This window comes from Phoca vitulina, unplaced genomic scaffold (genome assembly GCF_004348235.1).
Source record: "Phoca vitulina isolate PV1807 unplaced genomic scaffold, GSC_HSeal_1.0 scaffold45, whole genome shotgun sequence".
Taxonomy (NCBI): domain Eukaryota; kingdom Metazoa; phylum Chordata; class Mammalia; order Carnivora; family Phocidae; genus Phoca; species Phoca vitulina.
The window spans coordinates 6,362,992-6,390,797 of record NW_022589748.1 but is presented as its reverse complement, the minus strand read 5'-3'; the positions used below and the strand labels follow the sequence as shown (position 1 = coordinate 6,390,797).

At 44.1% G+C, this 27,806-nt stretch overlaps 1 protein-coding gene across 3 annotated transcripts in view; it reads right to left on the bottom strand.

Annotated features, from left to right (window-relative positions):
* The window catches only part of AUTS2 (activator of transcription and developmental regulator AUTS2), a 1,108,223-nt gene that overhangs the window by 304,684 nt on the left and 775,733 nt on the right, over window positions 1-27,806 (bottom strand). For all 3 annotated transcript variants that reach the window (XM_032430787.1, XM_032430788.1, XM_032430789.1), the window contains one exon: window positions 10,190-10,219. In XM_032430787.1, coding sequence (XP_032286678.1) covers window positions 10,190-10,219 — 30 coding nt within the window. The remainder of the gene's footprint in view (window positions 1-10,189; window positions 10,220-27,806) is intronic.

The window sequence follows — 27,806 nt, the reverse complement described above, 5'->3', positions numbered from 1 at the left end:
ACCTCAGAAGCACCATTTGCATGCAAGTAATGTTCTACCTGCAAATGGGGCTTATTACTTAATTAAAGCTCATCACAGAGCATCTTTTTTTAAGCAATATTTTGTTGGATGTTAGAATTACAATTGAAAGTGATAAAATACTCTTTGAACATTTCCTTTTATTTCTAACATGTTACTATTCTCCATGGCCTTTTCCTATCCGTCCTCAGGCTTATTGGAACATGGCAATGAGCGGGAGCCCAGCTCAGTGGCTCAGAGTGCTGCCCCCAGAGCCAAGGAAACCTGGGTTTGAAACCCAGCTCTGCCATTAGCCGGTGTATGACTCTGGGCATGTTACCTCAGCTCTCTGTGACTCAGTTTCTTCCTCTGTAGACTGGCGATGGTATTAGTACCTACCTGTTAGGGTTACGGTGTGGGTTAAACAAGTCAAAATATGTAAAGCACTATAAACACTATTTAAATAGTACTTGTTATTTATCTCTACGTGGCATGGAATACTACAGGATGTGAAGTGGGGGAGATCTGGATAAGAGGTTAGGAATCCCATCTCTGCTATCATTAGGACATGAGGTAAATTACTTAACATGTTTGAACCTCAGTTTCCTTATATGTAAGACGGGGTAATCATGCCCATACTTCATCAGGTGATTGTGACTCTCATAAAAAGATAATGTATAAGACATCCTGGCCAACATTTCTAAGTGGGTTCATCAGACTATCAGGCTCAGTCCCGCTGCATGGATGGACACGGATTCTGCCACGCCGAGGACCCACGCTTCCCTCCCTTTGTCTGACCACAGACAAACAAGCACAATAAAACCAGCCCCAGGTCTGGCAGGGACCTGCCCCCATCCACCTCAGAGGGCTAAGCATGAAGGACAGAGAGCACTTTAATATGCACCAGGCAGCCAGTCACCCGCCAGTCTGGGATGTCCAGAGACACACACACCTGCAGGCTGGCTCCCCATAAATTCTTTCCCTGGCTTCCTTCTCAGAGCAAGAGGAGAACAGCCCCTGCTTAGGCCACCCCCCTGCAGCACCTCTGCGCAGAAGTCAGGGCCCTTGGGCTCCCCATCGGACGCCTGCCTGAAGCACACACTGGAGCTGGGGAACTTGCCTGAGAAGCCAGTAAAATTTTAATGCACTCTGTAGTGCGGTCATGTCATACTCGGTTATGGCAAATAATCCCAGATGCCTGCAGAGGTAAAATGGAGCTGTAATGTGCTTGCCTCCTAACCCGAGCTGACAGCAATGATGTACGACTACCATTAGCGGAAAATATCACTTCAACTAACCCATGATCCAGCTCCGCTCAGGGTCACATTATCCATGAGGAACAAATTACACTCCCAAAGTAAATACAAATTTTCTACACGAAATGGGTACAAAAAAAGGGAAGGGGGTGATCCGTTCCCTTCACCAGCACACTGCTGAGTGACACAGATGATAAAGGACAGGACAAATCATTGGCTGACAGAGTGCTGTGCCGTAATCAGCTCAGCCGGCACGCACTCCAGCCAATAAACACTATATTCTCCCCTTAGTGGCAAATACATAATCTTTAACATGGACATGGCTGCTTCAGATATTTACTACCATCCAGGCTGCAAGGATGCCCCACGCAGCGTTTGCTGCCAGAAAAGGAGAGATCCTGTGGCCCTGATGAACCCCAAGACCCTCTGCAAAGGTGGGAGTCAGGGTCTGGGGATGGACAAGGGGTTCTGGAGATGGCAGACGACAGCACAGAGTGAAACTGTCTTGCGGGGGGCCGCTCAGGAGCCATGTTGGTACCGCGGACCCTTCTCCTCGGTGCTGGTTTTTACAGGAAGAAAAGCCTGGAGAGACCACAGGAGATGCAAGAGGCTCTGGACCAAAAGCTCGGACATGAGGCTCTGTTCCAGGCCCCATGCTTCCCCGCACTGTCTGGGCAACTGTGACAAGTCCCGTTCCCCCTTTCTGGGACTTTGATCATCAACAGAGCATCTTCAGGTAGAACACTAATATTTAGAGGTCACCTACTAAGTGTCAAGCACATGCTAGGTGTGGGGTACTTGCCGGGAGCCTATGGTTTAATAAGATATGAAAGGTTTACACACAGCTATGCACTAAAGAAGACTGAGTTCCTTGCGCAATAGTTCATGTTTAGTCTGCTGTTGGTAAAGCTCCCTGATTACTCACGGTGACCCACAGGCTGATTTTGCCACTTATCTGTAAGAGTCAAACCATGTACCTTGTAGATTTCCCTTCTCACCTTGGACAACTGCTTCCCAGGTTAAATTTAAAAACTCACATTTCAGAAGAAATAGTTGTCAGTGAACCCCAACTGTATTTATTCAATATTTATTGAGCAACTGCCACGTTTGAATTTTTAGAAGCTAGTAGGGTTGTGGGTGAATAGATAAGACATAGTCTAAGTCTCTTCTAGCAGAAGGAGGGTGAGGCACAGGGAGGAAGATACAGCAAGGGTTCTCAGGTGGCACTTCTGGGCATACCCCAACTCTGGGATATGGGACAGGGAAGCGGCATGTTATGGGAAGAAGAGCCCAGATCCTGGAATCTTAAGACATGGTTCAAATCTCAGCTCCACACTTAACTTCCTCTTCAGTTTCATTTTCTTTATTTGTAAAATGATGACACGTACTTGAGAAGATAAGGTCCTTGAAAGGATCTGTCACTGGGTTTGGCACATTGTAGATGATCAACAGTGTTGCATATGAAGATACATATAAATCCCCACAATAAATATTTAAACAGGTCATATAAGATGACATTTGTAAAAGTGTTTTGAATAGTACAATGTTCTCTCTATTGTGAAGTGGCATTTCTTCTTCTTAGTTATTATTAACCCTAATCTCATTGGTTTACAGCTCCCAAGAAATGAATATCATTTGCATTTTCAGACCAAGAAATAAGGAAAAGCTCTATGACGTATACAAGGTGGGCAATTTGACCTTCCTAGCTGTAGCTTTGATTAAAAAAAGAAGAAAAAGAGGAAGAAAGGTAATATACATTAATCCACTGAATTTTGGGACTTTTGGAAGGATAAAATTTGGCTAATTATGAATATGACCTAATACAGAGATTTTACTATCTTTATTACACCTAGCATGACAAAATTACAGGGAGCAATGAACTGTAACTATATCACCAACCAGAAGTTGCCAAGGGGGGATTAACTGAGGTAACCGCACACACAAATACACATCTGCATGACTAAAAAGAAATTCATACATCTTTCCTGGGGGCAGAACACTCTCTAGCTGGAATACAGAGGAAGACAGACTCTTCTGACAACCAAAGAGCAACCCAACCCAGGTTATACTCCATGAAAAGCCACGTGCATGAAACGTGTCGTTAAAGGCATCGCTGGTACAAACGCCTCTGCTTATGAGCTTCCTGCTATTCAGGTGGCTCAGGGTTCATGGTCAATTTCACGAGGATAAAAGCCATTGCCTCCACCTACCTCTTCCTTGGGCTTGTAACCTTCCCTGCAGGTCAGCTGTAAAATCCAAGCCAATGGTTCATTCTAAGAGAAAGCAGCTGACTTTTGCTCTGGGGCTGTAGAATCATGAACTCAACCTCAGGTGATTTCCAGAATCCCCCAAAGAATTCCTTTCACAGGCCAAATAATACTTATTACCAATCAAGTGAGTTCTTAAAACACAGCACATAAGCTAGTTCTTCACTAGTTCCCGTGCTCTCCTAAATGGTTAGGATAACTGAGGAACAGAGATTAAACTAATTGCACTGCTCCCTCCCTCTCCACAGGTGCATAGGGACACACCTAACAGAGCCAGGCAGCCACAACGTCCACATTAGTTCACTGCTAGATACTTGAAAAAGAACATAGTGGATATGAACGACTGCAGGAATGAACCAACAAACAGATAATGACCTTGTTCAGACATGAGGCCCATATGTAAGTTTCCGTCAGTTACCTGAAAGAGTCAACACAGATGCACCACAACCTACCCACTATGTTTATTCCCTCTTGGGAATTAGAGAGAGACGAGAGAATGGAGACAATCCTTATATAATCTTCTTTCTACACTGGCCAAGAGAAAATACAAGCATGTATTAATTTCCCTCTGGGTCTGCCATGTTGTTGGGGCCTAGGAAAATAGCTACCTAGGAAATCAGGATATTCCGTGTTAGATCACTGAACCCAGCTTCATCTCACAGATGGCAAAACCACTATTCAGCACTATTAGGTAACTTGCCCAAGACCCCACAGCTCGTTAGTGTGAAATAAGAAACCAGGTCTTCTGAGTATCCTCTAAAACCCACCCAAGATGAACAACAGAACATCTAGACCCTGTTCTTTATTGTCACTATTCAGTCTAAGAAACAAGAGTTTAGCTAAAGATGTCTGACAGATTTCCAATAATTCTTGAGTATTCCCTTTATTGATTTATATTTAATTGAAAACTCTGTATATTTATAACCTCTCTTTCAGGTGTATGGCATGGTAGTAGTGGATAGATATGCTACATACACATTCATTGTCAAGGAAGCAATGTTTGGTTTGGCATGAGAACTCTATGATATGAAAAAGAGAGTAACTTAATGAGAGTCAGGATTTAAAATAATTTGCCACAGAAATTTAATCCAAAGATGATCTCAACAGGAATTCTGGATGGATACGATGGAATTAAACCAGTTGGAAATACGATGATGTTCAAAGAACAATAAAATGTCATTTTGACCTGGACAAAAGCTCAGAGGGGCAAGAAGAGGCTGAGTGGATGGGCATTATGGAAATCAGGCATCCAAAATGGAAAGCTCTTGAAACTCGGCCAAAAATTGTAGGAACTGCCCAAATAACCTAGCTAATTTATAAATGGCTTAGAAGTATCTTAGGAGAAAATAAAATTGTAAAGGAAATCCAGAAAGCTGGAAGAAGAGAGCACCTATTTGCTGGAGTCCGGGAACTAAACCCCGGGATTGATACAAAGCACACTCAAGTCTGGGCATCAGTTTTCTGAACCTGTTTCACTTACCCTCCATTTGGAGATGGATATCCAGGAAAGGAAATGCCCATTTATCAAAAACAATGAACATTACTGATTGCCTAATTTGTGCCAGGCGCTATGCTAAGTGCTGGGGATAAAAAGATAAGAACATGGGTCCCTGCTCTTCTCCTAGGCAATGGTGGTTTGCTTTGCTGCTATGAAATTGGAAGGGGGGACAAAATTCCTTTCTCTAGCTGCAAAATAGGACAGCGTCTCTCATTGTCTCCTGATCAAAACAGGTCCTGTTTCGAAACCGAGGACTGAGGTTCTACAAGCAACAATGAGGGCCTTCTGAGCTTCTGGAATGTTGCTGAGGGTGCACAATCTTTACCAAGTGTGAACTGCGGCCAATCAGGGGATGGGACTCCTCCACTATAAGCACGAGCCACATGCCCGGCCTCCAGTCTGACATCTCAGCAGTTTCTGAGCCTTTCAGAAGCCAAGTGAGGCATGTGGTTTGTGTGGAGTTAGGAACATAAGCCTCCGCTGATTTTCTCGCTGCTTTTCTTAGAAGCTGCCCCCTTCCCACACAAGTGAACACAAAATGATCAAACACAACACATTTTAGCATGAATCAAAAAATGAGAATGCACCAAAAAGTGTGTGCATGTCGGGGGGGGGGGGGGCGACAGGCAGCGCGGGCCGCTTACGCAGACAATCAGGAGTACTGCATTTGCAGTTGACATGTCCTAGCAGGCTGTCCCGGGCACTTGGGAGCAAGTCACAGGAACCAAAAAAGCCCGGGTGTTAAAAAGCCCAGAGAGAGGAAAGTACCAGCAGGAGTCCTGTTCACGGCTATGTTAGGGAAAGGAGAATGGTTTCTATCTGGGAAGAGAGTGTGTGTGTACTGTGTGTCTGTGTATCCCGTGTATCTGCACACGTAAGCATGTGGGTGCACGTACACACACAACGCCTCTATAGTTTTCAAGTCTTCTGTGCTATCAACATTTTAAGAGCATTAAACAAGGAGAAAGTAAATGTCTTTCTTTGACATTTGTGATAAAGCCGTGGTTCTCAAAATGAATTGCATATCAAAGTTATCTACGGAAGCTTTGCAAAAAATACAGATGCGCTGGCCCCACCCCAGAGGTAGTGAACTGGACCCTCTCTCCTGTGACAGGTGTCGGGAACTGACATTGGCATGTGGTACAAGGACCATCCAATTCCCGCAGGACAGCACGCTTGCTTTTGGCTCCGGGTTGTGGCCAGAGGAAAGCCTGATATTTGGGATAAGGAGTTTAAAAATCATTGTACGGGGGATCCTTCGAAATTTCCCAACACTTGCATTCAGTTTGTAACAGGACATGCCCTAGGGGATGAAGGCTGAGCCTCAGGTTTGAGTGAAACACACATGCGCGTGCACACACACACACACACCCGCTCCTGTTCTCTGGCAATTTCTCTGACAGATCTTGAGCTTTCTGAAGAGGAGGATAGCCTTCTTCGTTTCCCAAGTGAGTCTCTCACTTCACCCCGAGTAAAACTCATGAGAGCTAATGTTTATGAGCACTTACTATGGACCAGGAGCTGAGCCAAGCGTCTTCATTTAATGGTTACAGAACTATGGTGGAGCTGTTGGTATCCCATTTGGGAGACGAGAGCACTGAGGCTTGCCCACTGCCACAAAGTAGTAAAGCAGAGCCAAGCCTGAGCCATCAGACTCGGAGGCCCAAGTGCTTGACCACTGGGCAAGATGCCTTCCAACCAGCTTTGTCCTGCGGCCACACAATAAACAGAAACTGGGTGGATGGAGAGAGAACTACTTTTAATCCCTACATTAATTTCATAACCAAATAGGGAGTGTTTCTTAGTAGGACGGGCTGCTGCCAGGGGTAGAGGAAGAGAAGAAACAAGAGAAAACACAGGCCAAATATGTGGGAAAATGCACGTCGCCTCTTTGTTCTTGTGATACCAATTCACTTTGAATGGGAGACGGGAATAATTGCTTCATTTGGGCAATTAAGGTGCAAAGGGCTTCCTCCTTTCTTTATGCCAAGTACAAGAAAGAACATTCCCACACCGAAGATGCGGAGTGTTCACAGCCTTCTCTAGCCCCCCACCCAACGCCTACCTTCCCAAAGTCCTCCAGGTTCTCGGCCACTAATGCGAAGTGTGCCCGCGTGGCTGGGAGGGGGCTGAGAGGGGCTTTGCTCGGTGGCTCATCAGGGCCTTTTCCACGCACAAGTGTGTCTCCTGCATGCGTGTAAAGCTCTGCTTTTCTCGCCCCTTTCCCAGTCACTTCCACATTAATTAGTAAGGGTATCATTTTATAAATTACAGCTTCGTATCAGAGGAAAGCAGAGTTTATCTTAATTCAGTCAGCTGTGTGAAATACAGTACCCTAATTTTAGCCCGCCAGTGCTGCGAATCCCCGTGGAGTAAGAGAATGACAGGTCTTCCGAAGAGAAATCCCAGTGGGTCCCTGCAAGTCTCACTTTTGCCTCCAACAGCATCCCTGGTGAGGCTGCGGAAGGGATCCCAGGACACTGAGTGGCATCTTTTCCACCATTAGCAATTCAGATTTGAATGCGAATCCTCCAAGCAGCACATGAAAGCAGCCCCGGTTAGCTGTGGGGCTCAGAGGGGGGCCCAGGCTCTGGCACAGAGGAGGCTGACAGGGGCCCGGGCTCCAGCGCGCAGCAGAAGCCTGGGAGGATGGTGTGAAAGTCGGTGATAAACACCAGACAATCTCAGTCCAAAAGGGGAAGCCTGACAGTCTTAACTGTAACAGAGCCAAGTAGGCACGACTGCAATTACAGTCTTGATTGCTCCTGCTGGGAGCCCTCTGGAGGAAGACCGGGTGGCAGGGCAGGGACAGATGATGGGAGCGTGGCTGTGCAGCAGCTCCCCATGGGGAGGAGGGCCTGCAGGGCTGCCACGGGCCACAGGAAAAGCCACCGGGGCGGCCGGCCATCACCATCTCGTGCGCTTGCTCTACACATCTCTTTACTCTCCTTCGTGGCCCCGAAATCATCCCCAGCCCTGACTGGTGGGGCCCTGGCTCCCTTCCCACCGCCATTACTCTGCTCAGACGCTCTGCCGCTTCGTGCGCAGAGCTGGAACCCGGGGCAGCAAGGACACGGGCATTCGGGTCCTGGGGAGGGACTCGTTGGGATGCTGTCAGTGTGCAGGAAACACCTCGGCCCCCGGAGCACTCTGAAAACCACAGACGGCTCTGGTAATTCCCAGAATTACCAGAGTCAGGTGATCATCTGGACGAGCGGTGCTAGACACCTGCGGAGGTCCTGAGGTAACTGGGCCGGCATGAGGCCCAGGCAGCAGGAGGTTTGCGGCCCCCCAGGTGATCCGGCTGTGCATTCAAGGTTGAGACTGCTGACCCGGACACCTACGTGCAATGCAACACTGGACAACCTTATCGCCTTCTCCCACTGCTGGAGACTGGGGGCCCTTCGCGAATTCCGTTTGGACGTGAAACCCAGAGGAAGCCACATCCCCTTGGAGAAGTGCCACCAGCTTGTAAGGTGAGATCAACCATCACCTGTAAAAGATCTCCTGGACCATCCAGAAAGTACCGGTCCCCCCTGGGTGCCCGGGATGCCTGACAGAACGACGTGAAGACCGCCATGTGGGAATGTGGCCTAGAAGGCCCCAGGGCCAGCGGGCACGCCTCGGACACTGAGCTTCTCCTGCTGTCCCCATGCCTCTGGTGCCCACAGCACACCGGCTGCCCAAGGCACCAGGGCACCTACTTGCAAGGAGCTAGGACTCCCGGGGGCTGGAGGAAGGAAGCTCCTACTTGTCAGTTAAACAAAAGAATAATCCTCAGCCCCCTTTGCAGTGTGTACTTCCACTGTCATCCAGCAGCCCATTACCATGTCACAGCAAAGCACACCCTTCCATAGGTCACTTTGTTTAAAATGACATGGATAATGCACATGTCAGCAAGCTGACAGTCCTGGCCGTCCTTCAGAGATAAAAACCTCAAGGCGAGAGCCTGTTCTTATCTAGGGGACATGCATTGGTCTATCATCCAAGTCAGGCAGAACATGATTTCTCCAGAGAGCACTTTTTTCATTTCCTGATTTTAAGGAAATCAAATAAGCACCATTTGTCTTCATCTGAATATGCTTGACCTGCTCAAATGATGATGTCTCGCATTTTATAACAGGCTACATATGCTGAATTCAAATTAACGACAGTACAGAACAAGAGCCTTTAGATCTCTCTTGGAGGCTGGCAGCAGAGAAGGAGGGAAAATTCTGGGCTTGATGGGAAGATCCCACCAAATACTGCCTGCAGGATTCTGAGTAAAATCCACAAGCAAACAGGAGGCGAAAGGCAGAGAATGGGGCTCAAGAAATCCAGCTACGCAGGACAGACCCAGAAACTGGGGAAGGGATTACTGGTCCCTTCCTTTCGATGCCAGGCAATACAGAAACCGTGATATTCAGGCAACTCTTTTTGAAATACATAAGGTAGGAATAAAATTAGGAAGAAATCTGGTTGGGGGGTTGGGACAGCTAGAAAGAAAGACCAATCAAACAATCCCTTTGCCTCAGGCACAGAAAGTTCACTTTACCAGGTTGTGATGCAATCTTCTGAAAGCTCAAACACTGAGCTCCTTTTCTTGATCCATGTTGAACTGGATACACAGAGACTGGTGGCCATCAGCCTCAAAAGAGAGTATGTACCTGCAGGAAGAACTGCCCTCCCCCCTGGCGAGAAGAGAGCCATTCCCACCCAAACTCTCCTGCCCACCCCTCACCCCATGATGAGAGTCCTAGAAACCCACCATTCATATTTCTATCAAGAAGGCCAATATGTACAGAAAAGCAGGAAGAAGCAGGGAGGTCATTAAAAGAAATGGAGAAATGACATTATAAATGCAGACTAGCAAGTTTAATGTTCCAATCGAGGATTAAAAAGAAAAATCAGATGGTTATTAAAATAGTTTCCTCTTTTAAAATCTATAAAGTGAAAACTTGATGTTACATATACCCAATATTAACGGACATGTTTAAAAAAAAATGAAACTCACAAAGTAAATACGTTATTTCTTATCATAGGAAATGTCACTGTGTAAATACAACTGGTCTTTGCAGAACGGAAAAGGTGTGGTCAATATGAAGCTGGCATCCCACCACCCTATAACTGTGTGGGAGAACCATGGTGCTCAACTGTGCCCACAATGGTGGGGTGGGGGTTGGGGGTCTTACCTTCTCTTCCTGGTCACTGTCGCTGTCACACTGAAAAGAAAGACAAGAGAATAGGGTTAGTGCAAAAATTGAGTAGATTTTTGTTTTTGATACAGAAAAAAAAAAAAAGATAAGTAAAGGAATTAGGAAATGTTGCCTGACCCATAAAGAGTTTCTTCAGCTCAAATGCTCATAAACCAAATCAGAAGCAGAATGCTGAGAAGCTGCTCTGTTGATTTCACTTGATGCCTTTGCTCTGTGGTTCTTCTTGTGGTCTGTGGACAAGGTCTGGCAAGGTGCTTGGTCACAATGGTGAGCGCCCCACTGCCCGGGAGAGGGGGTGCCCGCTGAGGAGCCAATCCAGCCACAGGATTAAGGTGAATCAGAATCATTCAATGGGATTCAGAGCAAATCAATATCTTAATGGAGACCTTCTACCTTCAGCTAATGTTAATAGTTGTATCTCTCCTGGTGCTTTTTACACAGAAAAAAAGGTAAACCTCTGGACGCTGCATTCTCTCATTTGGACTCTGAAGGAAACAGAACATAATAGGCAGAGCTCACCAGTTGTGATGGCTGCCTTTTCTAAGGCCCGGAAAAAAGAGGGAATGTTCTCTACAAAAAAACGTAACAAGGACAAGAAGAGGTCAGGGAAGTAAATCAATAATATGGGCAAAGAAATATGTTTTAAGGCGGCAGACTCACACCATATCTAACAGATCCCAAATTCCAACTGGTGAGCTAAGTTTGGGATAACCAGAGAATGAGTTAACTCAAAACTCTGGCTTCCTCATTAGATGTGAAGGGGAAAAAATAAAAACCACATTTTCCTTTTTAAACCAAGAGTGTTTGTTATCCATCTGATTTTAAAAAGGGGGATGTGTTTTGTCAGAGTAAATGTGCAGCAGGATCAATATATTTGTTTGTTCACTCAACAGTCCTTGAAAAGCACTTCTAAGCTAGACAGATATTCGACCAAGACACAGAACTGGCCCTAGAGTAGCTTTCAGGTTAGCAGTAAAGAGAAAGCTAGAACACAAACACTGAGCAGAGGTGTGGCGTGATGAGAGCCATAGCCCATTAGGAGGACTCTTCCCATGGGGCGGAGGACAGACCACGTGCTGAGGGGGAAGACACAGGTCATGGGTGACCAGTTTGGCAACCGTTACAACACTGTCTAAACCAGCACGACGCATGGCTGAAGAAAGGGAGGAACAGACGGCACAGCAATTCTGAAGGTAGAACCAACAGGACCTGGTAACACATGGGTATGAGAAACAAGGACGAGGGATGAGTCTAGGATGATGCCAAGGTTTTTAGTGTGGCCACCTGGACATGGGAGCTGAGGTAGCTATGAACAGAAACAGAAAATAAATTTGCTTATACAACAGCCACTATTGGCTAGATACCCATGGTGACGCACAAACCCCTTCTCCCTTGTCTGTACTTTCTCCTGACAGTTGGAGACTGAAAAAAGCCAGGTGGTCTCTCTTTTCCAACTTTCCTTGCAGCTAAGGGTGCCCGGAAGACATGCTCTTGGCTGACACTTGAGGAAATGTCTGCCGAGGGCTCTGAAAAATTTTTCTCTCCTCACAAAAAGAAGAAAAGCAGGAAGCACCTGCCTCTTGCCTTTGAACATGATTGTACGAGGACGTGATGTCCAGATCTGTGGCAGCCACCTTGCCAAAATGAGGCAGAAAGTCTAAGTACAAAACCAAGATGGTGGTGGCACAATGGGGACACTTGAACCAACCTAAGAGCAGCCTGCTCTGGACATTTTTGTTCAGATAAAAATAATTTACCTTATTGTTTAAACCATTATTAGAGCGCTTTCAATTGAGAGTAACAGAAACTCCATCCTAAAGGACATCTTGCTATTATAAGATACAACTGGGGGATTACTTCCTCCTTCTAGCTTACCCTCTCTGCACTGTAAGTATTTAGGAACTCACATCACAAACTCATAGACTAGAAGGTTCTAACACTTTCTACTGTCCATGCTGGCGCCTCCATGCCACAGGGTGATCAGAGTTTTAGTGACCATGCTTTAACCAAGTATAACTACATTGTTTTCAACCAGGCTTCCAAACCCAGATGGTCTAAACTTACTTTTGCCTGATGAGTGATTTCCCTATTATAATAAATCAAAAGAGGTGAGATGAAGACTTTGAAGGCCTAGGACAACAGACAGATGAGGTTCTCTTCTCCTGATCATGTGATTTTTCTCCCCCCATTGCCTTTAATTAGGGCTTCTTTGAGGTTCCTGAGTTCCGGGCACATTTTCAAGAGTGACAAAGCATGATTCAGGAGGGGCGTGGAAGAGAGAAGCGTTTTTTTGCCAGGCAGGCTCATCTTCCCCAGATGTTCACAGCCCGCCTTGTGAGGTAATCAATGACAGCCGAAGGCTATGAAACAGCCCTTGCCCATGTCCCCAAGGACTGGTGTGCAGGGGGTAGAAGGAGTGGGGAGGCTGGGAAAGAGCCACTGCTGTCCATGCCCCCCCACCAATCCTAACAGCAGTATGTCCCTGGGAATGGTTATTTCTATCAAAGTGTTAAGCTTTCTGCTTTCCAACAGTCCAGTTCTAATTTCAAGGTCCACTTAATTCTGCATCAAGTAATTACTGATATACCCAGAAGCACCTTGTCTCCAGAGTTAAGCATATGGTGAAGAACTGAGACCTACTGGTATCCATTATGGAAGCAGCACGGATGCCAAGCCGATTAAAAATGCTCAGGCTCCCCACACAACATGCCGGGTGAGTGACAGCTCCTCGACAAGGCCAGTCGCAGAGTCTGCCAAAACAGTCTCTGCTGCACTGGGGCCCACATGGTGTGCTGAGAAAACAGTTCCATTTCTGGTATTAAATTCCCATACTGACCCGAGGACTTTGCCGTGAGCTCAGCAGGAGCGCACCATCCAATTTACAGCTCCGCTCTCCGGAGCCTCGAGTGCCAGCCCCTGGCAGAGACGAATGATGGTCAACCCCTCCAGCTCATAAATTATGCAAAGGCAATAAATGCACTCAGCAAACAGCGCCTAACGTTTGCCTAGCCTGGCTCCTGACACACTCTGTAAAAAGCCAGAAGCTCGACACATACAAGAGGTCTATTCCACTCATAAAGGGGGTTTGTTGACAACCCCAGACGGAAAGTGAGCCACAGTCCTAAGGAGTCTTTCTGCTTCACTGGCAGCAGTTTATGGGCTGGCTTTATGAAAAAGAGAGGCTGTTTTATAGAGTCAGTGTGGGTAGAATTCATGGTCTCAAATTCACATTTAATACACTGTACGGCTTTCACACCCTAAGTTCAATACATTGTGGATTTTAGGCCAAATGATTCTTGGTCTTGAAAGGTTAAAAGAAGAAGTGTCTGCTCCCCAGTCCCTAGATACCCACTCCAATTTACAGGAGTTCACATCGAGCCACCTCCTGATTCAGACCTATGTTCTGCATGAGGCTGAGAAGTGGGAAAGGCACGTCGAATGCACAAATGGAGTCCCAGCTGATTTGACCATTTTAAGCATTTTGACATCAGGGTCCCGCATTGGTTTATTAGCAAACAGGTTGCACGCTAACGACCAGCTTGAGGTGACAGGGTACTCTCCATGACTAGATTTCAAAGCCCTTTGTGAAAAACTGAAAATATTTGCCTCCATTTTAAAAGCAAGAAATGAAAAGGAACAAGCAGGCCTTATAACTCAGGGAAGAATTCTTGGCCGCTGAGTCTTCAGACAAGTACGTGACCCAAACCCACCACAGACAAGAGGGAAACAGGAGCATGAAATCCAAGCCACATGCCTCAAAAGCAGGATTCAGAAAGGGGCTAGGGCCAAAGCACAGTACTGCCGGCCACCGGAACCCAACCCCGCTCGACTTCACCTTCACCTTCTGTCTCCTCTGGTTTCACAAATCAGAAGTGAGCTTGTGGGGGCAACCTCTTCCCTTCTCACTTAATTCCCACCCTTTAAACGCTTCAACCCACCCATGCACCTACCCAACATTTTCTCCTCTTAAAAATTAATGCATGTTTACTGAAGATATTTTTAAAAATCACCCATGAACTTGCCACTCATAGGTAAACAACTAATACACCTGTATAATTCTTTCCAGTCTTTCCTCCATCCTTCCCACACACATTTTAAGAAATGAAAATAAATTCCTACTATATTGTAGCCTGCTTTGTTTTCACATAATGTGTCAAATATTTTGTTCAATGAGTGAAATTGGCCCTGTCACATCACTTTTTTTTTTTTTTTAAAGACTGCACTGTGATCCACCCTATGGATTGTAAATAATCTAGTAAGAAAATTCCCCAGTGCTGTTATTTGGATTGTTCGACTGAACGTCCTGCAATGTTCCCCTCTTACACATTCACCAATACTGCTCTTCTTAGTATCTTCTCATGGCCCTTCCTTCTCTGCATATCCCTTAATGTCACTGTCTCCCCAGAGTTGAATCTGCAGTCCTATTGTTTCTCGGTGATTTCCAGGGGAGCCCTTAAAGATCCCCTTGGTTCCATCTACCATTTATATTTTTAGACTGAAAAATCTCTATGCCTACCATGTGCCAGCTATGTGACTTTGGGAGAGTTGTTTCAGTTCTCTGCATCTCAGTTTACTTATCTGTAAAATGCGGGTAATAATGGCATTGCCCTCAAAGGACGGTCAGCATAAAGTAAGTTAGTACATGTAAACAACTCAGACAATGTGTGGCACAGAGTCAGAGTAGACAATAAACGTTAACTGTTTTCAACGTATGTTTTTGTTTGCTATGCCCCCTTCCCGAAGCCCTGCAAACAGACTCAAGCATCCATTTAAATCCGGACTAGTCATCTTTGCTCCTCCCAAATCTGCCCCTCTCCCACCGTGTCCTTAGTAATGCTATCACTGTTCAGTCTCGGTGAAGAGTCTTGTTATCATCCTTGACTCCATTCTGGAGCAGACCTACCTTCCTCTCTCACCCACATTACTGACTCTGCTTTCTAAATCCTCACCATCTCCACCGCTGTGGCCGCTGCTTTAGTTCAGCCTTTTATTTTGTCATGACAAGAGGCTAATGACTGCTTTCCTGGGCCTATGGTGTCCTCCTTTTCTAGCCCAAGTCCTTACTGACCAGGGTGGATCTCCTCATCTTCCCTTTGATCATTATCTGACACTTCCCATGGCACTCTTCATGTTGCCTCCCCACTCCCCACGTCCAACCATTCCTCCAACACAGTGCATCTCAAGCTTTCTGGGGCGAAGGGCCATTTGTTTTTGTTTTGTTTTCTTTAATTTCCAATACATCATATACTGATACTTTTGTAAAATATAATAAAAAATAAATTGCTAGGAAAATGAAAAAGAAAAGCAAAGACATATAAAAATATGTGTTACTATATTTAAGAGATATAAAATTACTCCACTGAATTGCTATAAAAGTTTCCAAATGCTTACTCTGAGCTGGCATGCTAATCTCTCAGTAGTTAAGTGAGAGCTCACGGCGTGGCCTCTGTCTGCACCTACACTTTGAGTAGCACTATCTTAACACACCCCTTGCTCTCGCCACCCTCAGGCACACTTGGTCAAATGCCTAGGACTTACTATCTTTGCACTTAGCAATTCTCTCTACCTGGAATTCTATTCTCACAAACACAGTTCCCTCTCTGAATTGTCCAATACTCTTCTTAGAATTAGGAATTCTTAGAATTAGAGTGCTCTTCTTAGAATTAATTGTTTCTGTCTCCATCCCTTACAAAACTGTATTTTCATTGTTTGCCACGAGAGACGTCCCTACTAGAGAGTTAGCTCTTGGGTAGGTAAGGGCAGTGCCTTGGGACATGGAAGATGCTCAATCATATTGATAAATGCATCTCATTCTTCTTTAGAATTCTTCAAACTGTGGTTGATTCCAAGTAACATAAACTATGATTCTGAAAAAACAAGTAATTCCAAAAAAAGAAGGCGTGGGAAACAATGACTAACTCAACTGCTTAATACAGTGGAGTGGAGGTTTGAACGCTTGGGGCAGGGTTAAAATCATTAGCAGAGCCTAGAGTTGGAGCCCAGAGAGAAATGCCTTCCATCAAAAGGCCCAGACAAGGCATGATGATGATTTTATTGTATATTCCTCAAAAGCAAACATTTCTCATTTCCATTTGGGAATCTCAATATCTGTGTTTTAAGACTCTGATCCAAATCGAAGTAAGTCAAGGTCTGCGACACCTCTCCGCCTCATTCGGAATGAAGGAACAAGATGGAATTCTAGGTACCTCGTGATGGAATGCATTCTTAAGCAGAAAGTGGCAATCATTGAATATATCACATACAATGACATTGAGGAGGGCATTGCTCTCTATTCTGCTCAATGGACCTTGCTGGAACAGTTATTTTGTATCTCAAATCCATTTATCATCGCCACCAAAGATGTCAGGGCTGAACACCATCACTGAACAAAGTTATTTTATTCTTCTTTCTGCCTAAAGGAAATAAGAGGAAAATGAGGGAGAACCCCAACTTGTAAACTACAGCATCTAACATCAAGTACAATTTAACTTCGCCAGTGACAAAACAAATCGATTTCCCTTTGGGGCAGGTGGTTTATCTACGACTGTAAAGACATCCCTCACCTAAAAGCAATTTCAGAAGAGGCCACCTAGAGAAAACATGACACTTATTTTCTTATTTAAAGAAGTAAGGTAGCAGCACAGTGACTAGAAACATGTCCGCTACCATCTTCCCAATTCCTTGTACATGTACAAAATAGAGCCATTTTGTGCCCACATATGGCAACTCTGATGTGGTCTGTCTTCTGTCACCCCACAAAGACCTCATTTCACACTCTTGCAGAAACTTTGGGCTCTAAGTGAAATTCAAAGCTATTGGGAACCTTGGAATAAAAGGTATATTTTAATCCTGAAAATGGTTTGAGGTACTCTTGCTGATGGTAACATGATGCCATTGGCCCTCTTCCCTTCCATCTCAGCAGTAACTATGCCTGAGCAAATAAAATAGCTCTTTTTTAAAAAGTGAAAGCGTAATCTAGAGATTTGTTTGCCAAACAGTCGTTTAAGAGAGGAGAATAAAGCTTCTGACAGTCACAAAACGAGCGCATTAGGAAATAATATAAGGTCTACCAATCTTTAGCTGTTCAGGAGCTAGGAAGGAGAGCAAATCTTCAGAAGCTTCTGGAATTCTGTACTGGTGACCTATTATTCCTATGGGGAGCTCATTTTTGCAAGTTCACAGCTTGAACTGGCCAGGGCTCAAATAGCCAACGTGATCTGAGGGGGCTAACAGAACACTTCTTATTCTCCTCCCGGGTCTCTCAGATGATCATACACTTTAATTCAACAAATAATTTTAAAGTCTCTACTATGTGCTAGGTTCATTCTGACCACTCGTTAGGAGTACAAATACATTGCCAGAAATCAAGCTGTCTAAATTTGAAGTTCTAAAGGTCACAAATTAATTTTCGACATTTTTTTTCCTTTTTGTCACTTTCAAATCCAGGTATATTTCATAAAACAGTCTGTATGCTGTAAATTTCCACTTAGCTCATTAAAATATTGTTGGGCTTTTGGAAGTGGAAGAAGTGGATATTTCACAAATCTCTGGAGTTCAGCTTTTTTTTCCCCCTTAGAAGAAAGGAAGTCACACTTTGCCAAGTATAAACATACATAAACCCCAAAGATGAAATTTACTTAAAACCCAGAGCCCACAAGCGTCAGTGGTTGCCAAAATGAGAAAAATGAGTTTCTTGTCCAAAGGTAAAACTGACAGTCTAGGGCCAGGTGATTTGTAAACGATCTCTTTTAAGCTTAAGCAACAGATCCTTTGCCTCTTTGTCATTGATTTACTGATTCTAAGTCATCAATAGCATTAATCCTTACCTGCCTGGGGACCGATTACAAATGACTTTGAAGATGGTGTGAAGCAAGAGTTTGTTATGAGACCACAGTATTATTGCCAGGGAGACCTTCTCAGCTACGTTCTCTGGCAATATTATATTTGTGACCCCTTGTAATGTTGCAATCTTCCCTTTCCAGATCACAGCTGCTTGTTCCTTTGGGTGGGGCCTGAGACCCCTGGGTTTGCTTCAACTAAACCTTGGTTCTTTTCAGAGTCCTGTGTGAGCTAATAAAACCCAAATTTGCTGATGAGTAAAAAGGAAAAGCATGTTATGGGTTAAAATAATACAAGAGTCTATTTTTTCCACTGTGTTGTGATCCATAGAAATCACCCTGAGCCTTTTCCCTTTCTTCTCTGCCTGGGAAGCCAATTGCTTTGATTGCAGTGATATGAGCTAGCTAAAATGACTTGCCCTTGCTTGTGAGGCAAATGGAACATGCTAATAGAACTTATCGCATTACCCGATGCAAAAGTGCCATAGCTCATTACTTTAAGATAAAAGGATATCATTGCAGACGGCAAGCAGAATTGACTTTCTGAGGCCCGGCTTGATGATGATTTAATCAACTGCTCTCTTTCACTTCTCATCTCTGCGCCTGTCGGTTTCACAGGTGCCGTTAAATGAGACACTCAGAAAGTGAGCAGAGGGAAAGAAATTGCTGTCATTACTTTTCAAGAAAGGAGGTATGCAAATTTTCGACAGAAAGATTGCGTTCATAATGGGCCTGGTAAAATACAAGGATCATGCTTGACAGGTGAGGGCAAGCCATTCGTATGTCCTTAAAGTGGAGCAACCGTCCTCGTTTAGAAATGCGCTCGGTAAGAGAAACTACAAATGAGAGACCAGGCGGGGCCAGGGGCCCAGGCAGGCTGGAATCGCACAGGGTTGGTCCGTGCTGGTCCAGGATCTAGAAGGGGGGAGGGAGCTCAAAGTCTTGAGGAAGCCAAAGTCAGATGATCAGATAACAAAGCCTGGTAGCTCTTAGTCTGAACCAAAATGGCAACAAGCTCTTACAAAGCTCATCTTTTCCTTTTTTTTTTTTAAGATTTTATTTATTTATTTGACAGAGAGAGACACAGCGAGAGAGGGAACACAAGCAGGGGGAGTGGGAGAGGGAGAAGCAGGCTTCCCGCGGAGCAGGGAGCCCGATGCGGGGCTTGATCCCAGGACCCTGGGACCATGACCTGAGCCGAAGGCAGATACTTAACGACTGAGCCACCCAGGCGCCACCAAAGCTCATCTTTTCTTTCACACAGAACTGTGGAGCCAGTTTGCCTGGATTCAAATCTTAGCTCCACTACTTACACGATCCGGAGGGCCTTAGCAACTAACTTAACCTTCCTGTGCCTCAGCTTCATCTTCTATCCAACGGGGAGCTACCAGCAGCATACTACCCCCCAGGGTTGTCGAGAGCATTCAAGTCTGTAAGTATACATATATATGTATTTGTGTATGTATGGACTTCATAATATATATATGATACATATATTATACGTATATATACACACACACACATAACATTAGAAGGTGTAGAACCATGCCTGATACATAGGAGGCACAGCAGACGTCGGAAAGCATGCATTCATTCATTCTTCAACAAACACTGAGTATCTTTTTTTTTTTTTTCCTTAAGAGGATGTGTGCCAGGTGCTGGAAACCTACCTGGCTGTGGTTTCAACAGAATACAATTAATTCTTCATTGACTTCGCGTACATAAGTCTTGCTCCCCAGGCAGATGGGGAGCTCCTCGAGAGACAGTCTGGCTGGCCCTGGAATCATCACAGGGCCTACGGCAGTCTTAAGGACCCTAAAAGATGCTCAACACCGATTTGATGATTTATGGAGTCCCCTCCCTCCCCCCTCCTCCTCATTGCATATATCTGACACTGTGTGGAGAGCACAAGCCCTCAGAGGAATCTCCTCTTGGAGCAGGAAATTCGTCTTTAGTGGGGACCCTTTGGCGATCGCTCTGTGCCCTAGCCTGGGAAAGGAACAGACAGTCTGGCCTGAACCACCTTCAGGAAGGCACGATGAATCTGAATAGATTAAATGATCAGGGTAGTACGAACAGAGATGTTTTTTCATCCACTTTGCCTTCAATAGGTAATTGTTCTATTTTCTCCAACACTCAAAGTGAAAGCATCTTTCTTAAAGTGCCTGTAACTCTGAGTTCTTTTTCCCCAGGTAATGAAGCTACTGCAAACCCTTCTTCCTTCCAGTCCCTACGGTTGTGAGGCGCAGAATGCAGCTCCTGCCTTCCATGCTAAGTGGCACCTACTCGCTTAAGGGACAACAGCAGAAAGAGGAGGGTCCATGACAGCAGAGCAGCTCCGAGCCCTCTGTTTTGGAAAAGCCTGGTTCGGGGTAGGGATTCTGCATAGGAACTCTCCCTCGGAGCATCTTTGCCCCTACAACAGCCAGCCGACAGCCATCAGTCATTAACAAAGAATGTTCTGACAACAGCCCTGGGAGGGAAGGGTTAGGACCCCTCTGTTTTCAAGATGAGAAGTTAAGGCTTCCAGTGGGGCAGGCAGTACTCAAACCCAGTTCTGTCCTCTGCAGCTCATGTTCCCAGCAAGGACAATACAGCCCCGCTCGCTCTCTCATGCACTGTACGAAGAGACTACTAGAAAAACATCTTTCTGATTAACTGCTGGGCATGGGTAGAGGCAGGCTGAAACTGAAAAGAGGTTATAATGACCCTAAGTGGCAGTGAGTGAATGCAGCCAAGCAGCCACATTTCTACCCCACCCCAGAGAGCAGCTCTCCCTTAGGAGGAGAACCTAGCACAGTACCTGGCTCAGGAAAGTGCTCATTAAATCTGAGGCTGACCTAGGTTCAAATTCTGATCCCTCTAACTTAGCAGCCATGCAGTCTTGGCAAAGACACATAATATCCTGGAGCCTACCTTTCCTTTTTTCCAGCCTGTAAATGGGAATGATATATACTCCACGGAATTTTTGTTACAATGAAATGAGTTCAAGCATTTGAAAGCAGCCAGAAAGAAATACTAATAGCTTTACTTTTTCCAACTCTTTCATGAAAGAAACGCTATATCACACACAGAAATGAGGTAACGATCGTTATTTAAATGTTGGGTTTAATTTCTTTATAATTTTATTGCCAGACAGGAAATCATATTCTGTAAGAATTTCTGCTTGGGAGGTGTTTGAAGACTCGCTACCATACTAGATGGAAAGAGAAACAACAGCCCAAACAAGCAGAAACAGAAACTATCATTCCCTCTCAAAGTAGAATAACAATGGTTTTATTTCACTGATAAAACACACGCATGCCTTGGGAGATATTACAGGCTTGGTTCCAGACCACTGCAATAAAATGAACATCGAAATAAAGCGAGTTGAATGAAATTTTTGGTTTCCCAGCTCATATAAAACTTATGTTTACACTACTCTGTAGTCTATTAAGTGTGCAACAGCACTATGTCTAAAAAAAACCAACGTACACACCTTAGTTAATAAATACTTTATTGTGAAAAAATGCTAACCATCCTCCGAGCTTTCAGCGAGTCGTATCTGTTTGCTGGTGGAGGGTCTTGCCTTGGTGTGGCCGGCTTCTGACTGATCAGGGTGGTGGCTGCTGCATGTTGGGGTGGCTGTGGCCATTTCTTAAAATAAGGAGGCAATGAAGTTCACCACATTAACTTTTCCCATCATTAACAATTTCTCTGTGGCATGTGATGCTGTCAGAGAACATCTCACCCACAGGAGAACTTCTTTTAAAACTGGAGTCAATCTTCTCAAACCTGTTTGCTGCTTTATCAACTCTGTTTATGTCATTTTCTAAATCATTTGTTGTCATTTCAACAGTCTTCCCAGCATCTTCACCAGGAGTAGATCCCTTCTCAAAAACTACTTTCTTTGCTCATGCAGAGGAAGCAACTCCTCATTCAACAAAGTTTGATCACAAGATTGCTGCAATGCAGTCCCGTCTTCAGGCTCTGCTTCTAATTCTAGTTCTCTTGCTGCTTCCCCCACCTCTGCATGACTGCTCCCCTGAAGTCCTGAACCCCTCAAAGTTATCCATGAGCACTGGTAATCAACTTCTTCCAAACTCCCATTAGTGTTGATATTTGACTTCTTCCTATAGATCATGAATGTATTTAATGCCACTGAGGATGGTGAAGCCTTTCCAGAGACTTTTCAATTTATGTTGCCCAGATCCATCAGAGAAATCACTGCTATGGAAGCTACAGCCTTATGAAATCTGTTTCTTAAATTATAGGACCTGAAAGTTGATATGACTCCTTGACCCACAGGCTATAGAATGGATGTTGTGTTAGCAGGGATGAAAATAACACTAATCTCATTCTACGTCTGCATCAGAGTTCTTGGGTGACCAGGTATGTTGTCAATGAGCAGTAATGTTTTGAAAGGAATCTTATTTTCTGAGGAGTATGTCTCAACAGTGGGCTTAAAATAGTCAGTAAACCAAAATTTGTCAGCAGATGGGCTGTCATCTATGCTTCGCTGTTCCATTCACAGAGCCCAGGCAGAGCAGATTAGCACAATTCTGAAGGGCCCTAAGATTTTCATAATGGGACATGAACACTAGCTTCAACTTGAAGTCACCAGTTGTATGAACCCCTAACAAGAGTCGGCCTGTCCTTTGAAGCTTTGAAGCCAGGCATTGACTTCTCCTTTCTGGATATGCAAGTCTTCGATGGCATCTTCTTCCAATAGAAGGCTGTTTCATCTACATTGAAAGCCTACTGTTTGGTGTAGCCCCCTTCATGAATGTTCTTAGCTAGATCTTCTGGATGACCTCCTGCAGCTTCTACATCAGCATCTGCTGCTTCATCTTGCACTTCGATGTTATGGAGATGGCTTCTTTCCTTAAACCTCATGAATCAATCCCTACTAGCTTTAAACTATTCTTCTGTAGCTTCCTCACCTCTCCCAGCCTTCACAGAATTCAAGAGAGGTAGGGCCTTGCTCTAGACTGGGCTTTGGCTTAAGGGAATGCTGTGGCTGGTTTGATATTCTATGCAGACCATTCAGATTTTCTCTATGCCAGCAATAAGGCTGCTTCACTTTATTGTTCATGTGTTCATTAGAATAGCACTTTTAATTTCCTTCAAGAACTTTTCCTTTGCATTCACAACTTGACTAACTCTTTGGTGCAAGAGGCCTTGCTTTCGGCCTATCTCGGCTTTAAGCAAGCTTTTTTCACTAAGCTTAATCATTTGTAGCTTTTGATTTAAAGGGAGACATTTGTGACTCTTCCTTAAACACTCAGGAGGTCACTGTAGGGTTATTAACTGGCCCAATTTCAAAATCACTGTGTCTTGGGAGAATAGGGAGGCCCAAGGAGAGGGCGAGAGATGGGGGAATGTCCAGTCAGTCGAACAGTCAGAACACACACAACCCTTTATTAAGCTCACTGACTGATGGGAGCACAGTTCATGCCACCCCAAAACAATTACAATAGTGACATCACAGATCACTGATTTCAGATCACCATTACTAATATAATAAAAATGAAAGAGTCTGAAATACTGCGAGAATCACCAAAACATGACAGAGAAACGAACTGAGCCAATGGTGTTGGAAAAACGGCACCGATAGAATTGCTTAATTCAAGGTTGCCACAGACCCTCAGTTCAGTACGTGTAAAACAAGGTATCTGTGAAGCACCACAAAGGGAAGTGCAATAAGATGAGGAATGGCTATACCGACAGGCAAGACACCTTAGAATTCAATTTTCTAAGTGTTCCTTTAGGTTCCTGATGCACATTTTTCTGGGTGGATATAATCTGGATTTACTCTTCAGTCAGAGAGTAGCCAGGAACCTGTACATAGGAACTAAAGTAAAATGCACAGCTATGAGAACTGGAGTCAAAACTTGTAGGTTACGCAGAGTACAGTGACGGCTTGTGGGTTTTGACATGAGCAAGATGTTCGCTCAAATTCAAATTGGCAAAATAAATGGACAGAATGGGTATCAAAAAGGTCAGATGATTATTGGTACAACTAGGAAGCCAGCCATCTTGGAATCTGTCCAGGGATTCTGACCAATCAGGGTTTAGGAGCTACCTGGATGGCCCTTTGCACAGAATTTATATATACGCAAGGCTGACTTAAGGACTTATCTAACCAAACCAACCAACAGAGTAACCTTGGGAGGACATCAAACTTCCAAGAGCATTAAGGTTGGTAACTGCGCACACGGGGATTAGTCGGGAGACTATAATTAAAATGCCTGGCACTTAGTAGGCACACTCAACAAACAGTCCAAACAGACTACTTCTATCCCATCTGGGAATGCCTGTTCTCTCTCCCATAGATATGAAGGCTTTCTCTGACTTCTCTGCATCTTCAACACTGTGGTCAGAGTTTGTTTATATTCTGCTCTTCCTAAATCTGACACTTGAAGAGTGCTCAATAAATACATGTGAGAGAATGAATTTGTAAATTACATTAGCAAAATATCTGAGGGAAGGTGTCATGGAAACTGTTTAATTGAGGAGATCAAGAAATACACAGTGGCTGATGGAATGAATACTAAAATGTTTGAAAGTATGGGTGTCTGTGTGTATGAGAAAGACAGAAATAATTTCAAGGCAAAAGAAAATCCAAAGAAAATAACACCAAACATTTAAAGAAATCCAATTTTAAGGTTATTCCTTTAAGAAAATCAGGAGACTCAAAATCCTAAAATATTTCCTTTTACATTTGACTCACTTCAAGCCAACTGAAGCAATTGGAATTGAAGAGGAAAGGGAGCATGGTGCTCTCATATTGCTGAAACATAATGGCCACATTAGCAACTTCCCACCCATCAGACTTTTTGTTTTGGTTTTAAAATGCAAGAGAGTGAAAAGCGTAGCTAAAGGAATAGAAATATGGTCTGAGACAAAGTGATTTACAAACGTTAGTCAGTGGTTCAAGAAGATCCAAAGACATGGTGGGCTGCCATTCCAGAGGATCCAGAAACTGATTTTTCTTTTTTTTTTTCCTACCAGGCACTTCACTCTTGCCCCTCTTAAATCCATCATATTCATAACTGGCATTTCAAATTAAATTGTACCTAACAACAGTCTTTATTTTAGGATGGCTTGAAAGCCTATCTTATAAATCATAAACAAGGAAGGGTAGGATTACTATAAATTGTTTGCAAGAAAATACAAATCGCCAAGATAAAAACACCCACTGGTCTGCCAGTTTCAAGTTTTCCTGTTTTGACATACTATATGCAGTAATTTGGTACCCACAATCTCTTATTAGAAAATGAATGTGCTATTTTTCTGAATGCTGCAATTACAATAATTGAATTTAAAATGGGGATTGAGTTTCTCTGTTTGGAGGAAAAGAATAATTGTGTATTTCTGATTAAAATCAAGGGGACTGAAAAGGGGTTGTATGAATTCCAGCTTCAGTCTCCCTGAGTGACTCCTCATGAGGCCAGAGAAAAGAAACACTCAAGAGCAGAGAAATGGACGAGCACCTCAGCAGCGGGCACTCTCTTTGGCCTCATTTGCTTTGTCTCCTGGCCTTCCGTCCGAACACCATGAGCACCATGGCATGGCTGCGTTGTAAATGGCAGCCATGCTGGAGTTTCCCACTGTGTCAAAAATTAAGAGTTAAAATGCAAGGAAAACAAACATCTCTTTGTGTTGAAAATGCCTGTCCCCCTTTCAGACTGCCAACATTTTGGAGTAGTTTTTATTTCTTCTTTATAGAACCTCTTCTCCGGGTGGGTGGGTGGGTGGGGGTTTATAATGGCAGAAAGATTGGGGGAGAAGGGAACTAATGATATTTTCTTTTATTTTACCAAAAAAAAATTATATAAAAAGCCATCTTTAAGGTTCAGATGTAAGAAAGGAAAAGGGATCCAGAAAGAACAGGGCTCTCTTGCCTTTGTCATGCCTTTTTATTTTATTTTAGATGGTACCATTCAGTCTTCTGAAACCCCCATTTAGCCAAATGTGAAGGTGAAATGGAGTCTCACAAGTCCTCCTAAATATTCCTTAAAATACAGCTTCCTAAGAAAAGAGAACAGTTTTTCTAGCACAAAACGAGCCACGGATTGTCCCTTTATATTGCTTACTTTTTATCTTAAGTGGCTTTAATGGCTTTATTGAGCTATTAACTGACAAGACTACACTAGCCATATTTAAAATGCACTGTTTGACACGTTTGTACATATGTATACACCCATGAAACCATCACCACAATCAAGACGGTGAATACATCCACAGCCCTCAAAAGTCTCCCCCGTGCTTCTTTGTTAATCCTGCTCTCCCCTCCCTGCCCATACCGCCCCTCCCCCCCGCTGATCTGCTTTCTGTCACTACAGATTAGTTTGTATATTTTCTAGAGTTTTATATAAATGGAATCATACAGTATGCACTCTTTTTGTCTGGTTTCTATCATTCACTGCTTACTATTTGGACGCCTAATTAAAAGGGAGCCTCCTAGCTCAAGAGCAGAGGGCGGCCTGTAGAAGCCGCCTTGGCCACGGTTTACTGTCACCCCCTAGGAAGAGGACCGATTACTTGGTCTTACTTTATTCTTAGGCTTTATTATGTACTTGAGTAATCAAGAAGCATTTCTATGGCAGAGGGTTTATTTTACTCTATAAATCCAAGAAGGAGAAAATGCTATTAAGACATCAGTATGGATGGGTCTGCTGCTCTGTAACACTATGAGAAGAACGTGAGCAACAGATTTAAATCTAAGAAGGTTACAGAGCAGTCACGGCTCCTGGCTGGATGGCAGGAATCGTAAAAGACTCAGGCAAGATCTACAGCAATGCACCGTGAACCAATGGGACTCTCGGAGCAAAAAAAACCCCCCAAACTGAATAGGCATGCTGGTCGTCTACCCAGAAAGAATTATAAGCACTGGCTTAAGTGGAATGTGAAGAGCCCCTCTCAAAAATCCAAAATATTTCTTAACAGAACAAATAAAAAGGTAGCAAACAAATGTTGAGTGCAGGCTGACTGTGTGGAAAGCCCCCCCTCAGGTTTAGGAACTCGAGGGTCGAGGGTCGCCTGGCGGTTCCCAGGAGGCTCTTCATTCTCTTCCCCGCAACGCCTGCCCCCAGGGCTCCGTGGTAATGATCAGCTGAGCATCTTTTCTCTAGCTAGCCCTTGGAAACTCACCCTTCCTTTCAAAAGCAGACAGGTCAATTCATGGAAGAAGAAATATAAATGGCTAATAAACGTATGAAAAAAAAGTGCTCAACTTCACTAGTAATCAAAGAAATGCAGATTAAAAAGGTATATTTCTTTTTTATCTTTTAAACTTGAAAAAAAAAAAAAACGTAAATGCTGATACACAATGTTGGCACTCTTGTGGTGAGGCAGACACTCATCCACTCCTGGAGGAATGTCTATTTTCTACCCAGAAGAGAATTCTGTGATATGCATCAAGAATCTCACCGTTTTCATACCAGGTAGCTCAACTCTTCTCTGACATATATATCCAAAATGGAGCAAAAACATCTATGGGAATTTGCTTACAAATTTTATCATGCAGTTAGGAAACAACCCAGTAGTACATTATTTATATGGCTATTGTCAGCACATAGGAAGAACAAGGAAATACGCTATGCTACACTTGATGTAAATTGCCTTTTTTAACATTATAACACCTCCCCACCCTCCCCACACCCCATTGTGTAGGTTTTAGAATTCCAATTTTACAGTGAGAAGGTGAGAATTGAAGACATTAAGTAACCTGCCAAAAGCCACACATTTCTAAGAAGCTCCAGGCATCTGAA